Below are 22,592 nucleotides of genomic sequence, written 5' to 3'. Positions count from 1 at the left end.
AATGCCAATGGAAAGGGAATTATGGAAGACATGAAAAAAACTAATGGTTCTTTTGTAATATTCATTCTTGTGATGTTGACACCCCTAATAAGGCTGGCATTTACTGCCAATCCTTGGTTGCCCTGAGGTGGTGGTGTTGGTGGGCCTCGTCTTTAATTGAGGTAGCAAACAGGGTTGGTGCATGTCTAACAATTTTTTTTTGATATTTTTAAATGCTAATACTGGAACAATGAAAAGACAAAGCTTTTAAAATATTCATCTGAAAGATTTGTTACATTAGGTTCAATTTCTTCAATAAAGTGAGAAGTTCTGAGGCTTTGATAAAATATGTTTAGTGCATTTTGATCTCAACCAGTGGGTAACTTTTTTTACCTTGCTACTTCAAATCCAATACTAAATGATCTTTAAGGGAGCTGTAGGATTTATCCTTGGAGATTGTCTTTTAAACCTACAATTTTCTCACAGTAAGATTACTATACAAACTGTTGATTAAAAAAATGAAATAATATTTGTTTCATACATATATCCAAGTAAAAGACAAGAAGTGCTTACCTGCTGAATCCTGTGACGGTGCATGCTGAAAGGTATTCCCATCAGATTCATCTGATGATGACACTTGTTCTTTACTCATCCTCTCATCATTAGGTAACAGTGTGGAAGATGGATTTGAAAGTAACTTGCTTGCTTTTGTTTCAGTGGTTAAATCAGTTTCATAAACTATTTTGTCTAACGCAGGAAAACAAATAACAGCAAGATACCAATGTGATCTGCAAGCAAAATATGTAATGTAATAAGTTACCAGGCATGAATTTTATTGATCTTTCCCTAGTCCATAGATACCAATAATTCACTTTCTAGAGCTCCCCTCAGTCTTTGCTTTAGATCTGGTCAAGAGCCCAAGATTAGCTCTGGCACTAAGTTGCAGGCACCTCTGAAGCACTGCAAAAGTTTATTGCTGCTTCGCTCAGTATTAAGATAGCCTGCTGGCAGACCATATAAAATGGAGGAATAAGGATATGGCTAATCTTAACAGTAAATCACTTGTAGCACTAATAATTTCAACTATCTTACTTTAAATGGCTCCTGAAAGAATCACAGAATAGTTTAGAATCTGTCAGCTTGCAATAATGATGCAACTTGGTCTCATCAATTTAGCCAGGTTTAGTGTTCTACTCAAGGAAATGATTTTCTGATATATCTCAGCAGAGACATCCACAACAGATTATACAAAGCACACTTACTCTTCATTAACAGGCACAAATATGAAATCCTTTGTAAAGATATCCACATGTCGAGTCCATGTTCTCACACGTTGATGTCTCTTGTGCTGTATTCTACAAGGGCAGCATAACATGTACTTTTAATCTGATTAGGTAAATGGTGAATATGCAATTCAGGATTAGCAAATAAACAAATGCTGAAGTCAAATTGTTATTACATTGTTTTATTTTTCTTCAAATAAGCCCAGTTAACAGATTAAAAGCAACAAAAGTAGTAATACTGGAGGTCTGAAAGGATTCTAACGTAGGCATTGTAAAATCAGCCTGTCAGCATTAGCATAACAAGCCGTGGATCCTCAATTTTGAGTGAAGTTGGTATATCTCCTCAAAATGTACATACAAATATAATTCTTGGGGCAGAGTTTCCAAATAATTATAAAATGCAAATATTTATGAGTCTTAAACAGAGCATTATGAAAGTCTTTGCAAACACTTAGTTAATGCAGAGGCACAGAAGAGAGAGAGCTGGCTAAGGTTGATTGGGTAAATAAGCTAAAAGGTATGGCGGTAACAAACCAGTGGGAAGCATTTAAAGAAACAAATCAAAATGTTCAACAAAAATACATTCTATTTAAAAACAAAATCTCAACAACTAAGATCCATCAGTGGATCTTGTTAAGGAGGTTAAGGATAGTATTAAACTAAAAAACAAGGCTTATAATGTCGCAAAAAAATAGTAGTAAATCCAAGAATTGGGAGTGTTTTAGAAACCAGGAAAGGGCCACCAAAAAGTTGACAAAAGGGGGGAAAAATAGAATAAGTGTAAGCTAGGCAGGAATATAAAAAGACTGTAAGGGCCTAGTGATAATGTCACTGGAGTAGTAATCCAGAGGCCCAGGCTAACACTTTAGGGATACGGTAACTGGTAGAATTTAAATTCAATTAATTAATAAATCTGGAATTAAAGCTAGTCCCAGTAATGGTGACCATGAAACCATTGTCGTCTGTCGTAAAAACCCGTCTGGTTCACTGATGAAGGAAATCTATTGTCCTTACCAGTAATGTGGTTGAGTCTTAATGCCCTCGGAAATGGCCTAGCAAGCACTCGGTTGTACCAAACCACTACAAAGTCAATAAGGATTACAACTGGATGGACCACCCGTCATTGGCCTAGGCATTGGAAATGATAATGGCACACCCTGACCTATCAACCTTGAAACGTCCTCCTCACTAACAAATAGGAGCTTGTGGCAAAATTGGGAGAACTGTCCCACAGATTAGTCAAGGAACAGCCTGATATAGTCATACACAATGAATCATACCTTACAATGTCGCAGAAACAAGCATCACATTACATCATATGGCCTGTCCCACCGGCAGGACAGACCCATCAAGAGGTGGTGCAGAACAGTGGTATTCAGTCAGGAGGGAGTTTGCCCTGGGAGTCCTCAACATTGACTCCACACCCCATGAAATTTCATGACAAGGAAGCCTCCTACTGATTACCACCTACCACTCACCCCCACCTCAGCTGATGAATCAGTACTCCTCCATGTTGAACACCAAAGGAAGATGCACTGAGGATGGCAAGGGTATCTACTCTGGGTGGGGGGGGCTTCCATATCCATCATTAAGAGTGGCTCAATAGTACCACTACTGACTTGAGCTGGCCGAATCCTGAAAGGCACAGCTGCTACACTGGGTCTGAAGCAGATGCTGAGGGAACTAACAAGGAGGGAAAAACCTACTTGATCTTGTCCTCATCAATCTATCTGTCACAGATACATCTGTCCTTGACAGTATTAGTAGGAGTAACCACTGTACAGTCCTTGGGGAAACAAAGTCACGTCTTCACATTGAGGATATCCTCCACTGTGTGGCATTACCACTGTGCTAAAGGTGATGGACTTAGAACAGGTTCAGCAGCTCAAAACTAGGCATCCATGAGGCGCTGTGGGCCATCAGCAGCAGCAGAATTGTATTCAACCACAATCTGTAAACTCTGGTTGGTTCTTTCACCACTTGCTGCAGGTCCAGTTTGGTAGATATGTCCTTCAGGACTCAGCCAGCAAGTGTCAGCAGGAATGCTACCGACCTACTCTTAATGATGGACATTTAAGTCCCCCACCCAGAGTACATTCTGTGTGCTTGCTGCTCTCAGTGCCTCCTCCAAGTGGTGTTCAACATGGAGGAGCACTGATTCATCAGCTGAAGAAGGGCAGTAGCTGGTAATCAGGAGGTTTCCTTGTCCACATTTGACCTGATGCCATTAGACTTCATGGGGTCCGGAGTCAATATTGAGAACTCCTGCGGCCATTCCATCCCAATGTATAGCATTGTGCCACCAGTTCTGATGGGTCTCATCCTACCGCTGGAACAAGACAAACCCGGGGATGGAAATGGAGAAGAATGGGACATTAGCTGTAAGGTCTGACTTGGTGAATCTAACTATGCTGTTGCTTGACTAGTCTGTGGGACAGCTCTCCCAATTTTAACACAAGCTGCTAGATGTTTGTGAGGAGGACTTTGCAGGGTCGACTGGGCAGGGTGTGCCTTTGTCGTGTCCGGTGCCTAGGTCGATGCCAAGTCTTTCGCCTGGTTTTATTCTTTAACTTTCCGTAGCAGTTTGACACAACCTCAAAGCTTGTGAGGCCATTTCAAAGGGCAGTAAAGAATCAATCGCACTGCTGTAGATCTGGAGTCACTTGTAGGCCAGACCAAGTCAGGATGGCAGGTTTCCTCCTCTGAAGAACATCAGTGGACCAGATGAGTTTTTACGATAATCCGTTAGTTTCATGATTATATTACTGAGGCTAGCTTTTAATTTCAGACGTATTTATTAATTAGCTGCCCTGGTGGGATCTGAACTCTTGTATCCAGAGCACTTATCCAGGCGTCTGGGTCAATAGTCCAGTAACTTTACAACTAGCTCCCATCCCCCTGAAAATGAACACTTCAAAGCTGTAGTGGTTTGACAAAAACGAAGCCAGCATTAGCACAGTGGGCATTCCTAGCTGCTAATCTCAGTGAATCCAGCAAGCTCACTTTGAAATTGCTGTGCATAACCTATGCATCTAGAGCTGGCAGTACTAAAATGGTAGTACATCATGATAAAAACTGCTACAGAAGTGTGAATGCTTTAATAAGGACCAGAAAGCCATATGACTAGAAGAAAATTTGCTTACGAGAGGTTAGTTGCCTCCTCTGATCCAGCATTGTCCTTCCGGGTCAGGCGTCGATAAAAGAAGCTACTGAAAATGTGAGTACGTTCAGCAAGTTCTTTGGGCGCTTTCTCTAGCAAAAGGTACCTTAGATAGAATAAACAGCACCAGTTAATGTAAAACACTTTAATCAATTGTGACGAAAGTATAATAATTTTCATAATATTTTTCTGGTTTATTGTGTAGCAGGTTTATGGGTGTGATTATAGTTGGGTCTGTGTGATTTACTTACATTTGGAGTCAAGTAGACTGCAAGCTTGAAATCATCAAAAGAAGCTAGGTGCTTGACATGCTAATGAGTAAACATAGATGCTGGCTTAGCATGTAAGGTGTGAAGGGAATTTGTACTTTTAGATAAATGAAGGGACTGTTGGATTTCAATGGGATGTTAGTTTCTTTACAACTAGCTAGATAAGCAAGGATAAGGAGTGTGTTAATTTTTCCCAAAGGTTACTGACAATATTGGTAACATGAAAGTTTTTATACTATGAGGAAGATACGGCGGGATTTTCCGCACCCTCCCGCCGCCGCGATCTTCCGGTCTCGCCGCAATCCAATGAACTTCTGGCTAGGGCGCCGCATCGCCCGTTGCGGGTCCCGCCCATGACAGGGCCGGAAAATCCTGGCCATAGTTTCAAAGATATATGGAACAATAGAATTTCATATTAAAAAGAGAGAAACATATATGAAGGAGAATGAAAGGCTATGTAAAGAAGGCCATGTAAGATCTAACAAGAGTGTGTGAAACAGCCTTCAAGAAGCCGCCAGCCATTTGTGCATAAGTCTGCTATGTAACAAAACTGAAGTTGAGGAGGCCATTTGGAATTCCACTGTCAATGGGTTTCGTGTTAACTTGCTGGTTTCAGTTTAAATCTAAAATCTATTTTGGACTATTGCCTTAAAAGGGTGTGTAACTGGAAATCAGGTCAGTTAGGAATTTTAGGATTTGTCATAGTAGTAATTGTAGTCATATGTACATGTTTGAAATCTTCTATTTTGTTAATAAATATTTTAATTTAATTTTTAAAAAATCTCTAAAGGTCTTGGTGGGCTCACTACTTCTGAATTCAGTGCACACATCTTCTCGTAGTAAACACAAATTGCAAAACTGTTGTGATAGCGCAACCCATGACCTCTACCACCTAGAAGGACAAGGGCAGCAGATGCTTGGGAAAATCACCACCTGCAAGTTCCCCGCTAAGCCATGCACCAGCCTGACTTGGGACAATATCACCATTCCTTCACTGTTGCTGGGTCAAAATCCTGGAACTCCCTCCCTAACACAACTGTTGGTATTCCTACATCACATGGATTGCAGTGGTTCAAGAAGGCAGTTCACCATCTTCTCAATAAATGTGCTGACCTAACCAGCAACGACCACGTCCCATGAAAGAATTAAAAAAAACACTAATTGGCATAAATTTTGTTTTCTCAATGTGAAGTTGTAGCCAGAACAATTATTGTTCACTCCTTGGATTATGCCAGTGGATCAGTCTTAGTGCTTCACCACATTTCCCTCCAGGCTGTCTGTTACCTTGACAATAAGGTTCTTAAGAAATCACTGAATTGATGTGAGCATTCTACCTTTTTTACGCTCCACTTTCATTGTAAAAATCCTTGAAAAAACTAAAGTCTTGTTGACTGAAGTATGACTAGGTTTTTAATGGCGTACTAAGATGAAATTATTGCTGAACAAACTCTCTGGCCTGAAAAAATCCTTGGGCAAAATATTACACTCGGCATGCGGGCACGCGCCTGACACACCCGAGTGTAAAATGACGTGCGATGATGTCGGGTGAGTGTCCCGACGTCATCACGCAGTCTCGCGATATTTCGCTCGGCGGGCGCGCACTGGAGTCGGCTGCGCACCCACCGACAATCAAAAGGCCTATTAAGGCCATTAAGAAGCTAATTAAATTCAAATTTACGCTGCCCGTCCAACCTAATGGTTGGCGGGCAGGCAAAAAAGCCAAGAGGCCTTTACATTTTTTAGAAAACCTCATCCATGGGCGGAATGAGGTTTCCTAAAGCAAATAAACATCAAATAAAAATTTTATTTTTGAATTAAAAACACAACCCAGCTCATGTGACAGTCACATGCAGGGACATGTTTTATGACAATTTTATTTGCTTTTATTTTTAAACAGCACTTCATCTCCCTGGGGCAGCTCCGTGCCTCAAGGCGATTGAAGTGCTCTTTCGCGCACATGTGCGAAGATCACACTAGGTCCTCATGGCCTCCTCCCCCTGCCCACACAGCCAGTGCCGAGCGCTGCTGGTGTTCCATGCTAGGTAGGTCTTAATTGGCCAACCAGTGTGAAATCGCGGTGTGGAGCCGATCGCGGGTGGCGATTGGCTTCCTGACCACCCCCGCCGAGAACCCTTGCCAAGGGCAAAATCCTGGCCCATGTGTATTTGTGGAATGTCAAGCGTCTCCATTTGATGACATTTAAAAAAAAATAAACTTCAAAAAAATATATTGTATATATTTCAGCCAAGTCCCAATCTTTATTTCAGTGTTTCTGTAAAATTGTAAAAATAAATGACAAAACCAGCTTGTTGATTACTGTTTTTCTGTCTGTGGGAACTCTCCGAAGTGATTGGCTATTTAGCCTGCTTGATGATGTCTCTGTTGCAAGATGCCAGAGTGCAGGCAGAATGAAATTAATGTTGGGAAAGGTGAAACCCATGCCACAGAGTTCAGTAGATCCTTATGGCCAGTTTTCTTCAAGGTCAATGGCTTTGCCACTGAGTGCAAAATTGGAGCCAATAAACATTTTATTAGCCTGTCTCTGCAACTGATAAATACATAAATGCATTGTAGTTGGGAGATTCTGTTCCCAACGGGCTGCAAACAAGGTAATAAAAAGAGTCAAAGATACAGGCAATCAGCCAAGTCCTGCACCAGTTGTAGTCAGTCAGTTTTCAATCATGTTCTTGGTTGTGTGCACCAGATTTTAAACTAGCACAGTGAACTCTTTACCAATTCAACTTTGCCAAATCTTAAAATGATGTCAATCTTCAGAACTTAAAATTCTTTCCAAAGAGGATATAAAAAACTACACAGGAAGCAGAAAAGACCAAACAAGCCAAGGACATTGTTTGGTACAGCTTGGTACAATATGTTGTTAATATTCTTAATGAATTTCCAAACAAGAACAATCGTTACATTAATTGTCAAAACTTTCTTTTCAAAAATTACCACCAGCTGTTTCACCTCCAGTAAAGTATGGTGTTCTTACAGAACAATATTATTGTAAGACTGCAGAAAAGAAGGCCTAAACACTTACTTTAAATAGAAATCAATGATAACATCATTGAGAAATTCTCCCTCTTCCAGGCATTCCAGATCTTCAGTAGTAACAGCAAGTCCTCCTTTAGTTGGTGGAGGAGGGAATACTATTATTCTGAGTGAACAAAAAACACATATTAAAACTATTTCCTTCTTTCTTTTAAAAAAAATCAATAATCAGGATAAAATAATCTCAATTATGCAATACCTATGTTCATTTGCGATATACAGGTATATATAACATGGCAGCAAGCTTTATTTTGTGAGTATGGAAAAGGGGCAAATTATGTTCATTTTAAGGTTTCATTTACACATATTAATCTGAGCAGTTGTTAGATTTATACACCAGAGAAAGCTAGGGTATATCATGAGTTATATTTTTTGGCCAATGTTAGTGCAACACGTAACCCTAATTTAGTCGTATTAAATACATTCATGCACTACAGTGCAATGGAATACAGATCTGCATTCTGATGCTCCTCAAGTACAAATTTACATTCCTAGCTTCTCTGTCATTAGGTGTTACTGAGCTAATATCTGGGGTTACCCGCAGGGATGAAAGAAATCAGAATTTTAATGCACAGGAGGAGGCCTTTCAGCTCATTGTGTCTGCACCAGCTCTCCAAATGAGCATTATGACCTAGTGCCTTTTCCCCATACCCCTGCATATTGTTTCTATTCAAATAATCATCTAATGCGCTCTTAAATGCCTCAATTGAACCTGCCTCCACCACACAGTGTATTCCAGACCCAAACCACTCGTTGTGTGAAAACGTTTTTTCTCATGTCACAACTAACAAATTAACAGAGGCCAGATTACAAAATCAAACTTCAAAGCCTTGGAGCAGAGCCACAAAGTTAATAAATTATTGGCCCTGAATAAAAAATACTTTGACCAGTACCAATTATTGTTGTTGACAAGTGTGTCAGTCTATTTTATTTGTTCACAGGCTGTGAGCGCCGCTGGCAAGGTCAGTTGCAGAGAAATTTCAACCATGTATAAAATGCCCCTATATTGTGAGCATTAAAATTGTTTATAATCGGTCCAATATGTTTTCAAAACACGCTATCTGTAAATAAATTGAGGCAGGGTGCATATCCCATCTGTGTCATATTTTGAAAGATGTAAGGAATGCAACTATGCATTCACATCCACTTAAAGCCAGATCCAGTTCCAACGAAATGCTTGGTAAAATGACAGTGGCAAACATGATAGATATGATAGTATTTGACTCAAATCAACCCATATACTGAGTAAGATGATATTTGATCACCTATTAATATTAAATCCAATTCTTTAGAAGTAAGTAGAGTACAATTAAAATTACATAATTATTTTGCGTTAAAGAGCTCCTACAGAAAATGGCTTACAATGCCAGGATACAACAGAAATAGATTGCTGAAGGTGCATTTTCATGGATCACCAAAACTATACATAAACATAATTTCTGCAATATATTAAATAGAATCTTAGACAAAAACTTCAAGTAAATCTCCCACTAAATTTTTCATTAACATACTCGATTGAGGCCAGAGTGAAAGAGACAACTAGAAAATAGCAGAATAAATGAAGTTACAAGTCATATTAGAAATTTCACAACACAATTAGACATGTCTACTCCACAGATAACCCTGTACATTTTTTAGTATACATGACAGTAATCAGTTTCCCTGCGATGAACCAAGGATCTGCCAGAGTTATTACACTCATTACATAAATTAATTTCTACTTTGTAAAACTCCTAAAGATATTGCAAGAACTATTGTGCTAAGATCAGTGAAGGTAGAACCATCAGATTCATCATAATAATGCACCTGGCTCCTTACAAGACAGCAATCATTCATTTGACCAGATGCACAAGCTATTAAGAGCTGCTCTTCGCAAGGGCAGTTAGGAATGGGCACAAATGCTGGCCTTGCCAGTGGTGCTCACAGCCTGTGAACAAATAAAATAGACTGACACACTTGTCAACAACAATAATAAACAAGCTTACTTCTGAACTGGTCCACTCTGTTTAAATGTGTGCTTCTCCTTTTCTTGTTTTGAAGCAATTGTGACCACGTACTGGTCCTTTCTCCACATGTGACACAAGGTGTAATTATTTGGCCTCACTGGACTTGCATTTTCTTCCTATAGAAGTGAAAGCAGAACAAGAAATAAGCAAAAACTGAAGGCTTTATATCATTCAAGAGATATTTTGCAGTATAGGCCCCTTGCCAGGATCACAGATTTACTTTGATGCCTTTCACAGTACATTTCTAAAATGGCATCAGAATTTGTTTAACTGTACAGAAAATTAAGTTGACTGCATTGCTTTCTTACACCTGCAAATGGCAATTCCAACTTTACTTCAGCGCCATTACCAGTTAATATATTCAGGCCTGGATTGTAATGGACACTATAACCACACTCACAAATTCAATAATCTAACATTTTAAGTTCTATGGTGAGTATATTTGAGATTTATTTGCAATCAGCCACATTGCACATTATTAATCAGCATTTTTGAGAGGCAAATCTGATAAGGGAGAAACATTACTGCTCAGTATATATCTTCATATATCTTTTGAACATTGGATGTCGCATTAAACATGCCCATTTTAAGCAATGCAGAGCTATGTTTGATCTCATCAGTCCAGTATTCCTTAACAGATAAACGTAAGTACAACTCCCTGCTTCACAATGATTATATTTCTGCTTCCCACACAATGGGCTGAATTTCATGGCTGTAGTGGTGGCCCTGTCCATGGCTGGCAAGCCGGTGGCAACCCTGCCAGGGCCAATCCCAATCCCATCTCCAAGAGTTGTCGACCACAGGGCCAGCTGCTCTTCAGGGCCAACAGCACCACCAGGGCAATGGCCACTGTTAAGACTACAGTAAGCCCCAGACTAGGAGCAGTGCTGGAAACCCAGAGTAAAGGTAAGTGGGTAAGCTCGCCGAGGCCAGTTAGGCAGGCCCTGACAAGTTGATAGGGAGGAGATTTTGGTCGGCGTGGGGAATGGAGGTTGGGCCTGCAGCAGGGCCCTCTGCATGCCCCCACCCCTCCCCCCACAAGCCTGTAGACAGGGTCCCTGGGGTATACTTGCCCATGTGGCATGGGTCCACCCTGCTGGCAGAGTATCTGCAGCGGTGGGATGAGATCCTCTAGTGACCCTTAATTGGACACTTAAGGGCCTCAATTCGCCTGTGGGCAGGAAGGCCAGGGGTGATTTGTCAGGAAGGCCACAGTTTCTTCACCTTGTGCCTTCCTGCCCGATTAATTGCATCCCCCCCCACCTGCCTCTTTGGGGACATTAAATTGCATCTTAACTAGCCTGTAGTCCGTGAGTGCAACTAACAAATTAATTTCAGCAACTGATTTGTTAGCAGCTTTTGATGGTTCCCTGTAACATTGGTGCGTTAGCCTTAGTCACTTATGACTCACTGTCTGACACTGTAGTTGTATAATTTTGTGGGAAACAAGAAAGTAACCTTGAAAAACATTATTTTGTTTCTTCATGTTCTTAACTCTCCTCCTTGCCTCATTTTACCTGTCCATTTAAGATTCCTTTTCAAAGAGCCACATTTTTCTAGTTGTGCATATTATTATAACAAAGATGCATGCTTTAGCAGCTAAGTATTTTTACTAGTTTACTAGTTTTTTGAGCCTCAATGAACTGAGATATCACCTAGTATTTCATAGGATCCATTGTTTTTGTGCAAATGCAATAATTGCCATGGACCTGCCTTAATCTACTAAATCACCTGAGACAAATGGGACTCCTGTGACAACGTAGCAATATCCACTTGCTGCTGTAGGGTTTTACAGCACGACATCAAGAAGGAGCTCGGCTTCAAACTAAACTTAGCCACTAGCTGACAAGTTTCATCCAATGGCATAACATCACGTAAATCTGTAATTCCATTCTTTTCACTTATATCAGTAATGATTTTCTTCAATGCTGCTGTTTCTGTTGTTTGTAAAGGCTTGAAAAGTTGAATGAAGATAAATTCATTGCACTTATCTGCAAAGAAAAACAGCTGTAATGAAATACAGCAACCAACAACAAAAAAAAACCAAATCAGGTCTCCCAATTAGTTTACGACTTTACAAATGTGGATCATGTATAAAGGATCTTGAATTCAATCTCAGATATATGAGCTGGTGAAATTTTGCAAATAAAAAAAAATTCTCCCCAATTTTATGGAAAGCAAGCGAAGTTCTCGATATTAATTTTGGGCAGGTTGGTAGTGGAGAGAGTTCAACGCTCACCTGCTGCTCCAGAAAATGGACTTTGGGTATTTTAACTCTCTGGCGTCATTATGATCTCAATGGATAGATTTCCCACCCAATTTGCTAATATAATGGGAAACCTGTCCGTTTTTGCAGCACAATGTCTAGTGCCAGGGACTTACTTAAAGCAGGAATGCATCTCAAAGTAAATCTGGACACCCGGAGGGAAAAACAACTGTTATAAAATAGAATAAAAAGCAGATTCCAAAAGAAGGAAAAATGCACACTTACAATTGTGTTTTGAAGGATTGGTTTGTGACTGTTTGTTAATTTCATCTATATAATCTGCAGCAAACCACAAGAAAATAATCGAGTGATTCTCACAGACTGTATCAGACAGAATCTCCCACAGACTGTATTTCTTTAAGTGAATGGTATTCAGTTCTAATGAATGGTTCACACCAGACAAATCTGTAAAACAAAATACAAGATCAATATTTTGAGATAAATTAATATATTAACGTTATATCATTATTCAAGTCCATACCGAAAATAATGGACTCTAGCTATCCTAAAGTTAGCCAACTGTTTTTTAATAGACGACAATAATAATTGCAGGAATTTTTCACGGAGGTGCTGGCCCCACCAACCTCCAACTTTACGATGATTGAGCTGTTAACTGGCTCGAGGCAAGACTTTGTCCCAATTTGCGAGAAATCCCACCTCTTGGGGTTGCTGGCCAATCAAATGGCAGCTCTCTAGTCCCAGTTGCCCCTCCAGGAGTGGTGGCCACTGCTGGGACTACACGCAGTACCCAAATTAAAGATGCCAATGCCATGGACCTGGACGTGAAGGCAAGCCCGGGGTTTTGCCGGAGCCAGGCTAGCATGGGGAGAATTGGGGTAGGGAGATGAGGGGGACCTCAAATGGGCATAGGGTACCTGAACAGGAGGCACCAACAAACCCCCAACTGACAACAAGGTTGCTAAATGTTACCTGGCAGCCTGGACACTTGGCTCTGGCACTCGCTGCCATGGGTAAAATCCCAGTGGTGCTGGCGGCAGGAGGCCCTTAAATGGCCATTAATTGGCCACTTAAGGGCCTCAACTGACCAAAAGGTAAGTGAACCACCTGACACCACTCCTGCCATAGTACAATCCTAGTGGAGACAGGTAGGCAACCAGATACAACGCCACTGCCATAGCCCCTAATTTTATGACCTCCTCCACCTGCCAACACACCCCCAAGGGAGGGTGTAAAATTCTGGCCAACATTGTGATTAAGTGGATTTTGTGAACATGTGGATAATATACGTCTTTAAAGATAACAACTTAACAGGGGTAGGATTCATAGTGGTCATAGTTCCTCTTGCATCTTTCCAATTGGTCATAATTTAGTGACAAATGTCAACAGCTTATTCAACTTTTGGGGGGGGAATGAGGTGCAAGACATCACAGCAGAGCTAATTCTATCTTTATCCAGCATCCACACATTCAGGGCTATCTGGGCAACAACCAGGAGCAGCAATCTTAAGAACTTAAACAGAAACAGGAGTAGATCGTACAGCCCCTCAATCCTCTTCCAACATGCAATACAATCATGGGGCTAATCTTCTGACTCAATCCACTTTTCCACCTGCTCCCCATATCCTTTGATTCGCTGGGAGATAATAAAATCTGTCTGAATATATTCAACACTGGAGCCTCTGCAACCCTCAGTAGTAGGCAATTCCCAATATTCACAGCCCTCTGAGTGAAGAAATTCCTCCTCATCTCAGTCCTAAATGATGGACCTCTATCATGAAACTGTACTCTGGTGTTCTAGATTCTCTAGACACTCTCGGTGTCTATCCTGCCAAGACCCTTCAGAATCTTGTATGTTTCAATGAGATCCCCTCTCATTCTTCTAAACTCCAGAGAATATAGACCCAATTCACTCAAACTCTCATCATAGGACAACCCTCTCATCCCAAGAACCAATCTAGTGAACTAAATCAGTCCTGGTGGATATCTCCCCTTCCCATTTAAGGAGCATTGAAGTCAAATGTATTGCTCCTGCAGCTATCCTAACTGAGGTCAGCTAGTTAACAGACCTGCGATCAAACCTGGCACTTTTATGGGCCTGTATGTATCAGCCATTCACTGGAGGAAAAAATTAAATCAGACATCGGAGGGGCAAAGACAGCTGTTTAAAGATTTTAAAAATGGATCACGCACAACACTAAATTAAATTAAGAGTTATCAACAGTGGATTTCACACCTGTGCTTAACCTCAAACATACTTAAATGTATATAGTTGTAAAAATCAAAATTAGGTTTGAAAATTCTAAGAAAAAATAAGATTGACCAAGTATTGTGTTCCAAAAATGATGAACTTAATATATACACATGTAACTATAATAACGTGCATTCCGATTGTCCAGAACTCAGGTTAAATGTGCAAAATCGGTCTTAAGATCTTCTTAAAAAAACATTCAAACCCAGAACAATCTCAAATCCAACAATAGTAAATTTAAAGCTGTGCTATTTGGGAGTTTTACTACACCAGTATCCATTTTACTATGTTATCTAGTAAACAAAACTCATTCTCTTTTGTTAACACTGAACACTTTATTCATTTCTAATTATGACTGTAAGCACATCTTATTCAAAATTAATTTACCTGAAAACGATATTGCAATATTGTCACGACCAAACTGCAAGAAAAACAAAGCAAAAGTTTTTTTTAAAATCAAAAGACATTTGAAATGTGTTCGTACTGCCACAAAATGAGTTCTGGCTGTATTAGACTTCATTGGAATACAGATGAACATTCATATCAACCTAGAAAACTCATAAAACATGATCAACACCATCAATAATGCGAACAGGCACCCACCCCTTAAAAAAAACCGCGCTGTGAGAAGGTCCATGACTTTACAGCACAATAAGTTAAATTCTGTTCTACTGGGTTTCAGTTAGTACTTTGGGGTTCAAATTTCACAATTTACTTCAATTTCCCGGGAAAACCAAAGCCGCTACCTAATCCAAATGAAGACAAGTGATTATACCGAGAAGGCAAGGCAACATGAGCTTGTCAGAACTTAACTTGCTGTTTAACCCAATATTCAGTTAATTGCAGCATAGAGGAAAAACACAGATTGCCAGGTTAACAGGTTTACAAATTGAAGGAAGATGCGAGACTAAAGTTGCAGGTTTAATTTTCTCTGGAGATTTAGGGCAAGTTCTCCTCTCTCCCCACAGGAGTTTTTTTTTAAAAAACATGGGTTTTGGAGTATTTTATAGCATTCTGGAATATACTGTAATCCTGTCTTTAAAACCAAAAATAATTTATTCTGAAGCGTTACAAGTAAATTAAATATTAAACAGTTATTACAATTAACTTGGTTTTTGTATCATTCAAAGCTAATACAGAGTAAAACACAGCAGGTTTAGCTGAATGAGAACACAGCTAATCTTACACACAGAATGGAGAAAGCAATTCCATTGAATGGCAATGGGCTCTGAACCATGAAAGAGAACTGTTTGGACACACCTTACACACCAGAAGCTTAACCTGTATTAAATCTGGAGAAAAAGAAGACCACATGAAGATGTTGAGAGGCCTGGAGTTAAGGTCATGTTAGTTAAGCAGAATATGGTGAAAAGTGGAACGGATAGAATGGGGAATGCAAAGGAGGCCAGAGTCAAAGGATCAAAGGATGCTATAGGGGAGACAAGATTGAAAAATGTTGCAGAAGTAACATGGAAGGAGGTTGTGGAGGGACTTATAGATGAAAACAAGGATCTTAAGTTTGATCCATCTAGAGTCCAGAAGCCAAATAGAGACAAAAGGCAAGGAGGGAAAGAGATAACATCACAATGAGGGAGAAGACAGGTCCAATAGACAGATCTTTGGGAATATGGAGATGACTGTGTGGGTTCTGAAGGCAAAGGCAATCCAAGGGCAAGTAGAATGGAATCATGCAAGAGCAGTCCCACAGACAAGAGGCAACGAAGGAGGATGGACTGATTGCTGCAGAGAAATCGAGGATAACGAGGTAAAATAAAGCAACATGCTGAGTCATATAAGGCGAAACACAGAGGGTCGCTGGTGACATAAACCAAGCCAAGCTCAGTGCTAGGTCTGGGCATAAATTAGACTGAAGAAAGAGTTGGGAGAGGAGTAAGCAAGTAGTTTAAGAGACAACTATAAGTTCAAAAAGGAGAGATTATTAGGTGGAGGAGAAAGACACATCAAGTAGGGACTTTGACAAGGGAAATTCTAGCTGTAATGCAAGTTCAAATGGTTCACAAGTGGCTCAATCAACTCAGTCTGGCTTTATTTTAGTGAGCATTTTCCCTTTGATTTTTTCTTGACCTCCTATTGCTCCAGGATCTTCCTGAATGCTGAAAGAAAACCCAAACACCTCACCACAAACTGCTTCCCTTATCCTTTTACCATCACTTCTTAATGGACATAACTCCAATTCAAAAGGTCCAGCATTTCAGAACATTTGTCATTACCCTCTTCCTTAAGCAAAACCTATTCATCATGCTGATAATATCAGGCTGTCTCCAACCTCACCTTTCTCTCCAAACTCACAACAGAATTTCATGTCTTCCTCTTTCAACGCTCCCTGTTTGAATCATTGCAGCTATAAGGCCATCCTGGTCAAATTCAACATCTCTCTCTATGACTGACTGGATGTAACTCTACAGTACAGAAATTACTTCTCTTGCACATGCCTCTCTACCATTAACTCTTATGGTTGTGTTTAATGAAATTGTGAAAGATGGGAAATACAAGGGATCAGAAAGGAAGCAACAGAAACTACCTTAAAGTAGGATACACTAGAAAAATATAGCAACAGGCATATTCTATTATATACCGCTTAAATATTTGTGATAAGTTGAAAGTTTGAACATATTTATTAATTCTGAATCTCTCCATCCTATATGTATAAAGCATGAAGAAAAATTGTTATTTTATTTTGATTCATTTATGGGATGTGGGCATTGGTGGCTAGGACAGCATTTATTGACCATCTCTAATTACCCTAAAGGAGGTGGTGGTGAGCCAACTTCTTAAACCACTGCAATCCATGTGGTTAAGATACTTCAACAGTGCTGTTAAGTAGGGAGTTCCAGGATTTTGACCCAGCAATAATAAAAGAATGTCGGTATATTTCCACATCAGGATGACTTTAAGATGGTAGGGTTCCCCATGCACCTGCTGTCGTTATCCTTCTAGTTGGCAGAGATCTGGGGTTTCAGGGTATTTTTGAAGGAGTATTGGTAAGTTACTGCAGTGCATCTTGCAGATGGTACCCACTGCAGGCATGGTGCACTGGTCTAAATGAAAGCTTCTACACGAGGTGGTGTTAGCAGGTTAGTTTAATCCAGATTTGTGCCTTAGCGGTTTCGTTTCCCCAGTATGTCCAGCACTAGTACTCTTCTGATCTCACTCTTGTAATGATGCAGTATACAACAGCTGTCTGGAAGCTGCTGGGAAGTGGAGCAATTTGATTAAGGTGAATTGATTAAGGGGGCTGAAAATCTACAAGCTCTTGAGTTAGAAACTTTTTTTAAATATAAGTATTAACCTGTGAAAAATAAGTAAAGTGAACTATAATGGACTTCAAGATTGCTGAAAGTGCCAACAATGTTTCTCACTGTGGGCCTCCAGTGGCAGTACAATACATAACAGCAACAATTCAAAGTAGGTTTTCAGTATACATTTTGTCACATGAAATGCAATGGACAATGCAAGGTTCTAGAACAATATGCCTATTTCTCCCTCTCTACCAACCTTGGTCATGAATAATTAAAATGCTGTCTATAAAAATAACATACCATTACAGAACCTTGTTCATTTCCCTCAATTTCTCCCATATGTAGGGCAGCAAATGTTAGATCCAATGTTGCTTTCGTCATTGTACTATTTTCCAAAGAACAGTCCATTTCGATTAACTTATTCTTCTCAGTTACTTCATATGCATCCTGAATACAACAGGTAACCAACATTAGAGGGATGTAAGAAAAAAATTTTCTTTCAGTTCACTCTTTTTTGATTTGTCGTAGAACCTTTCAACATTTTTATTCACTAATTAGGTTGATGATTTTCACTGACTATGCTTGGGGTTAACAGAGTGGCAATGGTCTCAAAATGAGGCATTACAACCCTGTTAACATCAGTGATGTGGTGACTCCGTTTTGAAAGTGGCCTACCTACGGGTGCCCAAAGCTCTTGCCTGTTACAGGCGATAGACCCCTTTTAATATGGGGAACAAAAATATGACCCCGATCACCAGTTATGGTCAGAACTGCTTGAAGAGGCACTGATCAGTTTCAGGGCAGCTGGAACAAAAAGAGGCCTGCCAAAGATAATAGTCAAATTATTTTTATAATTGCAAAAGGAAGATAAAAATCACATTTAAAGGAAGAAGGAAATATCAATCAGGTAACAATGCATTCTGAATCAGCAATTTTAAATCTACTACAATTTGATGAAAGCTCAAAACATCAGTCATGAGCTTACAGTGAACTCACCCCTCTAATATATACATTTTTTAAAATCACAAAAAATTCAAAGTGCATATATTCATATAGCCTTCTAACAATGAACTGCAGCCTTTAGAAGTAATGAATTGTGTGTGATGGTAAATATTTGTACGCTTTGCAAAAGTGCATAAAATACATTGAACAAATCAACACATTAAGACACTATAATGAATGCCTTAAAATGTAAAATGAGAAGAGATACGTTATTACTTAAACATCTCTACGTTTTCTGTAGCATTAATGCATTATTAAAGGTCTTTAAAACAAACGCATTTGATTCAATTCTTAGACAGTGTAGTATCATCAATTACCTTCTCTGTTATACATACCTTCATATTCTCTGGTTCCAGCTTTGCTGGCACAGGCACAGTCTCTCTTTTACTGCTCTCAGTTGACAGTGATCTACTCCTCAGACGTAAGTGCTTAATCTCTGGAGTTAACGTGGTACAATGGATACTAGAGTCTACTTTATCTGTATCTTCATCATCACTGGAAAGCACAACTGAAACATAACATTAAAAAAACCACATTCAGGCTGATGCATTCTAACATTCTACAGATGGATTAACATTTTGCTCCTATTACTGTTCAGCATAGACTGATGATGAGTTAATTAACTTATTTTCAGATGAAGAATAGTATACCTCAACAGTTTTAATATTTCTAGGAACAAAATCTCATTGGTATCCTAATTTACATTCAGATTTAGAATCCACGCTGTATTAACTAGCATTGACATTCTTTTTTTTAGAAAAAAAGAAAGACATTATTCCTGCACTACTTTTGGAGGTTTGGTATGAGATTGTATTTGACACCAAAATCAAGATCTTCATCATGATTACTAAAATTTGTACAATGCAATAGCCTGTTCATATGTCCCATTAGCAGCAATTAAGTATTTATGTGTAGAAAAACCATGGATGAACTTCAAAAAGCAAAACACACACAAATAGTATAAAACGCACAGAATATGGTGCAACAGCAAAAAAAAATAGATCACTCATTGATTTTTATCTTTCTGTCCCTGAAATATTTATAAGGGTACAGGTCCTATCTTTTATCCTGCTAAACAGGCATTATTTCAGGGAGTTCAGTTGAAAATTTCAAAACTGAAGTTGACAGATTTTTGGTTAGGTCAGGGAATGAGGGAATTAAGTGATAGAGGACTAAGGCAGGCAAATGGAATTGAGGTACAGATCAGACATAATCTAACTGAATGGTGGAACAGGTTCGAGGGGCTGAATAGCTTACATTTTTTCCTATGCCCTCAGGGCTCTGCTTATGTTGCTCAGAACAGACTATGGCTTCTTCTGTGGGATCCCTTCACAAGCAAAACCTATTGTATTACAGATTATAGCAGATAGTCTTGCCCTATACTTCAAGTCTTGACCCTATGTTTCAGCAATAAAATCTACAGCAAATTTTACAACAGCTGATGTTGACCCTCAAGATGATGAGTGGTGGGGATATGTTTGTAAAGACATGCAGAGCTGAAATTCTATACATCTCATTCTGCTGGCAGCAGTGTGGTTGGGTTTAACTTCCTCATGTTTTAGGATCCTGCTGTAGAATCTATCCAAATTTTCAGGATGGGGTTATTTAACCACACAGAGCAGGAAGCCTGTGCCAGTAAGAGCAGACTAAAGGCATCTGTCTCAACAGCTGTCAGGAATACAAAAGTAGAGGGGTTATGCTTCAGTTATACAGGGCATTGTTGAGACCACATCTGGAGTACTGTGTATAATATTGGTCTCCTTATTTAAGGAAGGACGTAAATGCATTGGAAGTAGTTCAGAGAAGGTCTACTAGACAAATACCTGGAATGGGCAGGTTGTCTTACGAGGAAAAGTTGGATAGGCTAGGCTTGTATCCGCTGGAGTCTGGAAAAGTAAGAAGCAACTTGATTGAAACGTATAAGATCCTGAGGGATCTTGACAGGGTGGATATGGAAAGGATGTTTCCCCTGGTGGGAGAATCTAGAACTAGGGATCACTATTTAAAAGTATGGGGTCGCCTATTTAAGACAGATGGGGAGAAATTTTTTCTCTCAGAGGATCATGAATCTTTGGAATTCTCTTCCTCAAAAGGCATAGGAAGCAGAGTCTTTAAATATTTTTAAGGTCGAGGTAGATAGATTTTTGATAAGCAAAGGGGTGAAAGGCTATCAGGGGTAGGTGGAAATAGGGAATTGAGGTTACAATCAGATCAGTGATCTTATTGAATAGCAGAGCAGGTTCAAGGGGCCAGGTGGCCTACTCCTATGTATGTTCATATGTATGTTCAAAAATTGGAATAGCATGACGCTGCTCCCATGGCAAATCCCAGGAATGGTTGAAGACAAGAATTATTTAACCTGCTTCTAAGGGAGCTTGATGCCAACCTCAGAAATGTAATTGGAATACACAATCTAAGTCTGGACAAAGTCCTCAAATGAAATTCAAATTAGCTCTCAGCTGGGAACTCCTTTGTGGCCTTGCAAGAGGCTAATAGATGGAATTCTTGGGGTAGTCCGTGAATTCCCCAGAGTTGCCCACTTCACAATGTGGCCAGATGACTTGCCTGCAACTTTCTTCCAAATGGAACTTACACCACTTTCTGAGTGGGGCAAAGTTAAGTTCCATCCCAAATTTCAGACCCTGGGCTTGCAAGGTCCCTATTCACTACCCTCCAGAAATTCAGGGATTGTCCTTTTGTTCCTGCATGCTGTAAATCAAGTAATTAAATTAAAAGTATGTTGTAGCATCACAAATTGCAGTGATGAGGCGACAACATTTATGTTCATCATCCTTTAAAAGTGGGCCATTTTGGTACAAATCAGAGAAGCAACTAACAGATTCTTCAAATTAAACTAATTTTAATTCCTAAGATTAAATTTTACTTAAAATTTATGAAGTCAAAGGACAGCTTGTTAGTTAATAAATTCTGTAAATGTATCACTATCCAATCCATTTGTTAAAATTTGTATTAAAATATGGTCATCTAATTGGTTTCAGCAGATGCTGACAATCACAAAACTAAACACTGTGGCACACAGTGATCTACAGAGTCTCAAAGAATCTTTCAAAACAACCATAGAGTTAACAATCTTTTCATTCATTCAAACTGTCATATAACCAATTTTGTCAGATTTAAACTTACTCAATAGGTATTCAATAAGGTTGTCTTTGTTTAAACAGGTTCCTGAAACATCGCTTACAGTAAGAATACTCACTTGGCTCATTTGAAACTGCTGCGGGTTTCAAGTGCTTAATCTGGCTACTCGATATAGGTAAGCTCAGGAATTTTGCTCCAATTTTCTGTTCATTTAGTACTGGAGTATGCAGAGATTCCATGCGATTAATATTCCCATCAGGGGTTGAAGGGTCTTCACTGCCTAACTGTTGGTCTCTGTAGTTGGGGCTTTGCTGTTTTGTATTCGAGGGAGAAAGTTGTTCCTGCTGTAGACATGATTCAGGCTGTGTTATTTCCATAAAATGAGGGTCAATTTCTTGCCCATTATTGCTATCCGTACCAAAGCAATGGCAATTTTCAGTCTGCTCTTTGCAAGTTAGACATACAAGCAATTTCTTTAGCCAATCTTCAGCATCCTTCTGAAACAAAATACAGGGAAGAACTGCCCATTAGCTTTTCAGTTATGTGATATGCTTGTTATTCACACATTGAGTATTTAATTAATCCATGAAACTACAAATTAGACTAATCAATTTAACCTGCTAAATTTGAGGACACATTTAGCAATATTAACTCAAATTGTCATCAACCTGGCAGACAGCATCAACGAACTCTCATTTTTTTTGTAGTGCACGGGTGCTTTAAATTTCGTTGCACAACCATGCACAGGTGGTAACTTAAAGGAGCCAACTTGTGCATGGCCTGTGTGGGCAATTTTGGGTTGCTGCATTACTGTGCAGTTTAGGGAACAATGAACATCCTATGGCATTGCTCGTGCATAGGTATAAACTCCAGAATATTCTTGTTTGTGCATAAAGACAAAACTGCCAAAAAAAACAAAGCAAACTGTTTTGCATCCCTTTCAGAGCATGCAAGAGATGGACCTTAGAAGATCCATATTTAACAGGTCAGAGCAAAGCTCTGCAGCCCT

At 39.5% G+C, this 22,592-nt stretch overlaps 1 protein-coding gene across 6 annotated transcripts in view; it reads right to left on the bottom strand.

Annotated features, from left to right (window-relative positions):
- LOC144691709 (sentrin-specific protease 7-like) overlaps positions 1–22,592 on the bottom strand; it is an 88,844-nt gene that overhangs the window by 6,356 nt on the left and 59,896 nt on the right. For 4 of the 6 annotated variants that reach the window (XM_078560075.1, XM_078560079.1, XM_078560074.1 and 1 more), the window contains 11 exons: positions 21,702–22,080; positions 18,820–18,992; positions 17,783–17,929; positions 14,610–14,643; positions 12,240–12,419; positions 11,480–11,739; positions 9,728–9,864; positions 7,732–7,848; positions 4,406–4,528; positions 1,242–1,334; positions 553–767 (listed from right to left, as the gene is read on the bottom strand). In XM_078560075.1, the coding sequence (XP_078416201.1) occupies positions 553–767; positions 1,242–1,334; positions 4,406–4,528; positions 7,732–7,848; positions 9,728–9,864; positions 11,480–11,739; positions 12,240–12,419; positions 14,610–14,643; positions 17,783–17,929; positions 18,820–18,992; positions 21,702–22,080 (1,858 nt within the window). The remainder of the gene's footprint in view (positions 1–552; positions 768–1,241; positions 1,335–4,405; positions 4,529–7,731; positions 7,849–9,727; positions 9,865–11,479; positions 11,740–12,239; positions 12,420–14,609; positions 14,644–17,782; positions 17,930–18,819; positions 18,993–21,701; positions 22,081–22,592) is intronic. The other 2 variants (XM_078560077.1, XM_078560076.1) reach the window with 2 other exon arrangements.

The sequence above is a fragment of the Cetorhinus maximus genome, chromosome 16 (assembly GCF_964194155.1).
Source record: "Cetorhinus maximus chromosome 16, sCetMax3.hap1.1, whole genome shotgun sequence".
Lineage (NCBI taxonomy): Eukaryota > Metazoa > Chordata > Chondrichthyes > Lamniformes > Cetorhinidae > Cetorhinus > Cetorhinus maximus.
This window is presented reverse-complemented; position numbering and strand designations above follow the sequence as displayed.